This window comes from Neophocaena asiaeorientalis, unplaced genomic scaffold, assembly GCF_003031525.2.
Source record: "Neophocaena asiaeorientalis asiaeorientalis breed wild unplaced genomic scaffold, Neophocaena_asiaeorientalis_V1.1 scaffold46, whole genome shotgun sequence".
Classification (NCBI taxonomy): Eukaryota; Metazoa; Chordata; class Mammalia; order Artiodactyla; family Phocoenidae; genus Neophocaena; species Neophocaena asiaeorientalis.
This window is the reverse complement of record NW_020175393.1, coordinates 9,289,865-9,298,003: the sequence shown is the minus strand read 5'-3', so window position 1 is coordinate 9,298,003 and position 8,139 is coordinate 9,289,865. Positions and strand designations below refer to the sequence as shown.

The window sequence follows — 8,139 nt, the reverse complement described above, 5'->3', positions numbered from 1 at the left end:
GGAAGCCCCAAACACAAAAAAAAAAAAAAAAAAAAAAAAAAAAAAAAAAAAACTCTAAGGTATTGCTAAGGGAAAAAAAATGATTCAAGACAGTGTGTATATAATGCTACCATTTGGATACACAAACAAACATACAGGAAGAATAAGAACTCTGCAAAATCTGAGCTTGCTTATCCATGCTTGAAGCTTCTGTGAAAGGACAGACAGAGCTGGCCACAGTGAGGGAACTTGGGGGCCAAGGGACAAGAATGAGTGGGAGACTTTTTTGTATTGAGGGTATTTTATTTAGAAGTTGAACACAAACATGTTTTTTTTTAAGAGTATAATTAATTACCATTTCAATGAACACTGTTGGAAACAATTTCTATTATGAACAATTACATGCTCCCTATCCTTGTGCTGTAAAAGTCTGCTGCTATTATGTAATGCATCATGTGCAACTTACAAAAAACCCTTTTTACTCGAGATAACATGTACACAGTCAAGGGTGCAAATCGTAAGTGTGCAGCTCCATGAATCTTTTTTTTTTTTTTCAATTTTTGGCTGCGCCATGTGCCTTGTGGGATCTTAGTTTCCTGACCAGGGATTGAACCTGTGTCCTTGGCAGTGAAAGTGTGGAGTCCTAACAACTGGACCGCCGGGGAATTCCCTCCATTAATTTTGATATGTAAAGTTGCCTGGGTAACCATGAACAGGTCAGATGGAACATACCCAGTCCGCCTGATGGGGAGGGAGTGAATTTTCATTATAACGATGGCTGCCCCTTTTGAATTTTGAACCTGCATGAATGTATGGTGTGCTCTAACCAAATATATGTATAAGTGGAGAGATGCAAAAGTTGTGCAAGTTGCATCCTTCAGGTGAGTACGGAGCTCCCACCCGGCTGGGGGCAGAGGTCAGTGTGTATGGAGAGCAAGCCATGGGCAAAGACCCATTCTCTGCTCCTGCAAAGGCCCAGGGACAGAGCAGGCCTTCTGGAAACATCTGTTGAGCAGAAGTGATCTGGCCAGAGGGGACCTTGGTCCCCAGTGATCTGTAAGGAGGAGATGATGTTGGGGAGTGGGGCTGGGTGCTGAAGTTGATGGTCATGAATGCTAGGCAGTCTTGTCTCAACAGTCACCACCTGTCCTGCTACTCTTCCTACCAGCTTGGCACGGACCCAAGAAATCACTGCATGCCAGGGCCTGGCAGCACGGAGTGGTTGATTTTTTTTAAAAAATGAGTCTTTATTTTGCAGTTTACAATGCAGCACTCCGCAGACCGGTGTTAAATGTTGTCCACAGTGCAACATCCATGTTCCAACACACCTAGCAATTGCCAGTACAGTGCTCTTGTCGGTCTTGTATTCAGTCAGGTTAAAACAATGGGCAATAAAAGAATGAACACGTTTCCCATGTGTGTGACTCACTCTTGTCTAAATGCCCCAACTTGTGACTTCTTTACTATCTATACCGCTAGTTATCCAGGACCTTGAAGAAATCCTGAACCTCTAACAGGCCATCCTCTGGCAAATCAGTACGGTGAACAGCATTCTGGATCTTAGTTTTACCAAAGATTGCTCAGAGGCTTCCAGGACGTAAACGCCAGGCAGTTTCAGGGTCAGCAGGCCCACAGAATTCTTGAAATGTCATTGTTAGGTTTTGTTGAATCTCCATTGCTCCACAAGGGCTAGAATACGTATGTTCCTTATTTACTTGCCTCTTGGTTTATCATCTATCTTAACCCTCTAAACATAAGCTCCAGGAAGGCTGGGGCATTGGCTCTCTAGGGTCACTGCTCCATCTTCAGCACCTAGAACGGTGGCTGGCGCATAGTCGGTGTACAGTAAATATTTCTCAAGACAGCAAATGAATGAATGAATATTCCAGATTTTCAGAGGTGGGGGATGGGAGGAGCTGGCCCCTGGTGAGAAGTTCAAGAAGCTGGTCTTAGGCCGTCTGTTTCTCCTCCAGTCGCATCAAGAGCAACGTGGATGGGCGGTACCTGGTGGATGGAGTCCCCTTCAGCTGCTGCAACCCCAGCTCGCCACGGCCCTGTATCCAGTACCAGCTCACCAACAACTCTGCACACTACAGCTATGACCACCAGACGGAGGAGCTCAACCTGTGGGTGCGCGGCTGCAGGGCTGCCCTGCTGAGCTACTACAGCAACCTCATGAATTCCGTGGGTGCTGTGACGCTCCTCGTCTGGCTTTTTGAGGTAGGCCCTGGGCTGGTGGGGGGCAGGGCAAGAGGGAGCCACCTGCCCCATTGGGATTTGATGGGGTGGAGCTGGGCCTGGGTCTCCCTCCTGGGAACCAGCCCTCTGCCCGCCGTGCAGGCAGGCCCAGGCTTGAATACCAGCACCTCTATTTTTTGTTTCTGTCCCGTCACTTAAAAAAAAGAATTCGTTGAGTTGAAATTCACAGCACATAAAATTAACCATTTTAAAGTGAACAATTTGGTGGCATTTGGTACAATCACAATGTTGTGTGACTACCACCTCTACCTTGTTCCAAAATACTTCCATCGCCCCCTCAAAAAAACCTCATACCCATTAAGCAGTCAGTCCCCCTCCTCCCCTCCCCCTAAGCCCCTGGCAACCACCAATCTGTGTTCTGTCCTTGTGGATTTATCTATTCTCGACATTTCATATAAAAGGAATCATATAATATGTGACCTTTTAGGTCTGGCTTCTATCACTTTGCATGTTTCAGAGGTTTATCCTTTGTCTCCACTTTTTGAGTCTAAGGACTCGGAAAGTTATTTAACATCTCTGTTATAGGGGGCTGCCAGCATTTAGCTTTGGAACTATTGGGAGGCAAACAGGAGATACAGGCACATCAAAGTGTCCAGTCAATGATTTGTGCTTCTCTTGAGATTCTGGTAGCAATTTACCTGGTATTCTAATTATTTGTAGGTTCATCTTATCTCATCTATTAGGTTTAATTCCTCTCTGTAGCTGCAGGTCTTGGGATATAGCAAGCCCTCATTCATTCATTTACTGAAGAAATAGTTCTCAAAAACCTACGAGTGCTGGGCGCTGTCCTGGGTGCTGAACGAGAGCCCACTGTCAGCGAGGGGTAAACCAAGGTGGCACAGCGAGTGACTCACGGGCTCATGCTTTGAGCTGACAGCAGAAACCCAAACTCCAAAACCTAAATGTACAAAACCAGAAACATGAGGTGGGGAAACTTTGCCCATCAGAGAAGATTCACTGAAAGGTTCCCTTAAATAAGTCAATCTTTAGTGCTGTGGAAACTCACACATAGCTGGGCTCTCAGCTGAGACGCACCACTTCTAACTTACCACATCACACCAGAACTGTACTGCCGGTTGAGGGGGTGAGATGGGGAGGAAGGCCTTCTTTTCACATTAAGGCAAACACAAGCATATTCATGATGATTTATTAGTCACCAGCTCCTTGAGGCAGAGTCTTGGGAATATGTGGGTGGAATAAGGAGAGAAGCTTACTGCTAGAAGGTTAGAAGTTTGCGTCCCTTGAAAACACATGAAAAGAAGACTGAAAGGATAAATGAAGTCAGTGGGAAAATGGAGTTCCATTGGCTGCCTCTCAGTTTACCCACCTTTCCAGGAACCTAGTGACCGCTTAAGGAGAGGAACTGTTCACTGGGAACAGGGAGTTTTAATCCCCTTTCCCTTTGCCCCTGAGGCTTTTAGTGGGCAGAGCTCTGTGATGGGCACAAGGGGGGCTGATAAGATTCTGCCCTCAGCCTTGCCCTCCTGGGTCTCACAATCCATGAGTCCACATCAGACTCATGAACCAAAGGGAGTACCATTACCTAGCACAAAATTCATAGTGCAACAGGGGGCCTTCTTGAGGAAAGCAGGAAGGAATCAGAGTGGGTACACGCACACCAGGAGGACTTCCTGGAGGTGAGTCTTTCCACTGTAAAAATATCTTATTAAACTTTCAGTCAACAATAACCTAAAACTATTCGTTACTATTATCATCCAGTGCTATAATTATAAAATGCTCCCAGAGCATTCATTCATCAGATGTTTACTGAGGCCCTACCACCACTGGGTGCTGTTGTAGGGGCTGGGACAGCAGGTGAACAAGATGCATCAAGGCCACCCCTGCCCTCAGGGGGTGGATGTTCTCCATTAGTGGGCCTAGGCCTCTCACAGAGTTTGCTATACCGTCAAAGGAAGAGTGTAAGACAGCAAACCAGGACTTTGTGTAGAAACGAGTGGCTAACACAATACAGGGTTAGAAAAGTGGAAACAGTACTTACCATGCTCACTAATAACCAATTACAGCTGATATTCCTATTCATCCTTGCTGTGCACCAGGTACCATGCTCTACACACACTGAAGCATCACAGCATGCCCATGGAGCAGGCGGTACTTCATCTGAAAATCTGCAAACCAGATGAGTAAACTGAGGTTTCCTGGTCACATGGCTGGCTAAGTGCCAGGGCTGAGGTTTGAACCCAGGCATTCTGGCACCAGTCTGCTGCAGTGACTTCCAGTGAGCAAATCCAAACAAATCACCCACTCGTGCTCTAGTATCACAATAACACAAGTAGAGGGAAACCGTATATCACTACTGTTTGCAGAAAAGGAGACGACTTTCTAATTCTGTCCAGCAAATAAATAGTTGCTGAGCACCCGCTATGTGCCTAGCAACGTGCCAGGAACGGGGTGGGGGTGGGGGTGGACACAGAGAGAAGGAGCCCAGGATTAATGCCCCCAGGAAGGGGGAGACCTGTGGGCAAGGAGGGGAGAATTCAGGTGCAGGGGCACCCATAATGTTCTAAGTAGAGAAAACAGCAAATGGTAAAACTGGAGAGGAGCAAGGCTGGGTGTGGGCAGGATCCAAAGAAACCCAGGGTGACTGGAAAGGGAGGAGAATGGGGCCTGAGATGAGGCTGGAGCACAGGCAGATTGCGAGCACCCAGGCCTGGCTGGGGCGGGCAGGGCCTCGCCAACCCAGCCCCAACAGAACCTTGTTTGAAGGGCTCCCAGGATGAGCAGGCTGGTGGCTGCCATGGTTTCCGGGTAACCCCTGCCCCAGCTACTTCTCCCAGATCTCCTCTAAGTCTCCTCTCCCCACATCAGGTGACCATCACCATCGGGCTGCGCTACTTGCACACGGCGCTGGAAGGTGTGGCCAACCCCGAAGACCCCGAGTGCGAGAGTGAGGGCTGGCTTCTGGAGAAGAGCATTCCGGAGACCTGGAAGGCCTTTCTGGAGAGCGTGAAGAAGCTGGGCAAGGGTAACCAGGTGGAAGCCGAGGGTGTGGATGCAGGCCAGGCCCCAGAGGCTGGCTGACGGTCGCGGGACCCCCTCCCCTCTGAGCACTGAGAAGTAGTGGACTCCAGGAAACGCGGATACCCCCCGATCCAATCTGAATCTCCCAAGGAGGGTGGCCGTCTCACAGACTCTTCTGGATGGTGGGATTTAAAATTCAGGGTCCCTAAAAACTTCCGTTGAATGACTGTCCAAAGTGTGAGTGAATGAGTCCCACTCAGGCTCAGTGCCCTAGGACGCACCCTCGTGGTGGACTCAGGGGGCCCTCTCAGTGGATGACTCCTCATGGCACAGGAATTCAGTTCCACCCTGAGGCTACCGGCTACACCTGAGGGCTGCTCCCTTCTTATTACGCTGAGCTCCCGAGTTGCTTCATTCTATATCCAAAGTGTCACTTGATGCATAAGCTTAAGAGTCTGAAAAATGTACTGGCCACGCTGTCATGTTTTTCAAATGCGAAGATGGACACATCAGCCATTTTATGTAATTACAGAAGGTGAGGGACAGTTACACTTTTCTAAGAGTAATGGTCTCTCCAGAGCACTGAGGGCTCAAAAGAGGAATTCTCAATCATGAGACAAGAGAACTTAAAGAGAGGGGATTATGTCCCTCAGCAAAAATACAGCTTTTGTGTCACCTTCACAAGCCCTCAGTCACTTGGCCAGGAGTGAGCCACGGGCTGAGGGAGTTGGGTTGTAGGCATGTTCTGGCTAAACTGCCGTGTGACCTCCTTTGGCTCATCTATGGAAGCACTGGGTTAGACGGCTGCCCTTCTGTGGAAGAGGAGCAACAATCAGACAAGAGTCCACCCTTTGGAGACCAGGCCTCACCTCCTGGGACGCCCACACAGGTGCCGTGACAGGCCCCACGGACAGCACTGTCTACAGTGGAGGACAGAGTCCTCTGCGAGCTTCGTCCTGCTTCTTGCCCCAGATACCCATCCTGCAAAACGATATTTCCCAAATGCCTCCGCATTACAGAAGATTCTTTGAGACAGCTCATCTTCCCATGCTAGCAACTGCAAAAGAAGTTTTTACTTCTTTCTGGAAAAAGAGAGAAAGGAAGCTTTCAGGGGAAGGAGGGAATGATTTCACTGCTGTCCTAGGAGTTTTCAGTGTGGAAAAAATAAGACTTCTGGTGCTGCCTGGGGTATGTTCTGGGGCTCTAATTCTCTCAGGCTTAAGACCAGATCAAAGATGTTTGGACATTCTGTCAGATTTTGGTCCCAGGTTTAATTCAATTCGACTTCTGAGTGTGGAGATCCAAGGAATGACCCACATGGACAACACTGAGGGAGTCAGCCCCTCTGATGAGGGTCCCGGAGCTCTCCCCTCCCAGGAGCACTGAGAACCATCAAGAAAATGCTGCTCTAGGTCCACACGTGTAACGATGCTGTTGACAGCTGTACAATAGACATTAAAAATTATATTGTATGAAAATCACTTTCGTTAAGTGCCTGTCTTAAGTGTATGTGCTACATGTATGTAGCACAGGATCCCTGATTCTTGCTAATATTTGTTAACAAAACCAAACCAAACCTGACACCGAAAGGTAGCACTGCTAATGATGACGGCAGCTGTTTCAATAGCGCGGGTGTCACCTCTCTCCCTCTTGCTATCTCTTATCTGCAAGAACAGGGACTATTAGGTTATCCAAATTATCTCAACATTTGCTAGAATTTGGACCAGAGCTGAGTTCAATATTTTAGTATGTGGAATCTTAATTTAGTGATTCAAGCAAAAATTCCATTTTCTATCCCCCCTGCTCTGGTCAGAATCTGAGAGCTGTTGGGAGGATCAAGGGGAAAATGATCCCACAATGAACACCACCAGTTGGTTCAGAGCAGACTGTGCAGGGGGCCTGGAGCTGGCGTACTGAATTAAGAACATGCAGATTATGACCCGCTGAATGAGGGGGCACTAAGCCACCCACACAGGGTTGGCAGGTAGCTCCCTCAGCATCCCAGCTCCCACTTTGGGGAAGGGAAAACCCCAGGGTTGTTTTGATCGAAGGCAGTTTCAAGGCACTCATACAAAGGGAGTAAATTCACAAGGTCTATTACTCGCAGGTCCCAGAACAGAAGCGAGGGGTGTGTGTGCAATGAGCCGGTGGAAGGGGGGTCCTCCATTCCAGGTCTCGAGAGCAGGAGACAGAGAGCAGGGTAGCAAGCACCTACTACTTAAGAAGTGGTTGGGACGGGCTCCACTCTAAGTGGTTATTTTGAAACGTGCTTCGGGAAAAGCAAAGCAGGAACTCCAGGGGCGGGAAACCTGAGCTCAGGCCCTTATCTAAATGACCTGAGCAGGGCTGTCACACTGTAAGTGCTCAGACAGCAACTCACAATTGCTCTTCTCTCATTTCACAGCCTTAGGGTGGGCTGCATTCTCACAGTCTTCTCAGGTAGCCAGGTAGTTGCTAGAGGAAGCTGCCCATCTCACTTGGTCATCTACCAGTGCCTAGCAAGACTGGGACCAGGTTTTTCCTTGTGTCTAACCTCAGTCTTTCTTTGGGCCAACGTAGGTTCATTTCTCCCAAGGGACTCAGCCAGCTTTTCAAGTCCTGTCAGCCTAGCCCTGGGCAAGGGTGAGAGATAAAGACAGTGCCTTAGAACTTTTATTTCTGAAACAATTACTCCATAGTGAAGTAGTAATAGCTACTCATTCCCAACATTTAGGAAGATAAGTGTCCTAGTGTCTGCAGCCTCAGCTCAAGAGCCCACAGCCTCTTGCAACATTTTCAAGCCCAGGACTGAGCCACCAGCCAATAAACCCTTAGTAACCTCAATTCAGGTTAATAAGATTAGGGGCTTGCTCCGCACACTCCCCCGCCTCCCCTCATCCGGGCACCTATAATGCTAGGTCAGCAGGTTTGCAGCTTAGCCAG

At 48.4% G+C, this 8,139-nt stretch overlaps 1 protein-coding gene across 1 annotated transcript in view; it reads left to right on the top strand.

The window, feature by feature from the left end:
* PRPH2 (peripherin 2) overlaps nt 1-6,098 on the top strand; it is a 14,788-nt gene extending 8,690 nt beyond the window's left edge. The window contains exons 2-3 of the mRNA XM_024766208.1: nt 1,953-2,199; nt 5,065-6,098. Coding sequence (XP_024621976.1) covers nt 1,953-2,199; nt 5,065-5,277 — 460 coding nt within the window. The 3' untranslated portion in view covers nt 5,278-6,098. The remainder of the gene's footprint in view (nt 1-1,952; nt 2,200-5,064) is intronic.
* Nucleotides 6,099-8,139: the final 2,041 nt, after the last annotated feature.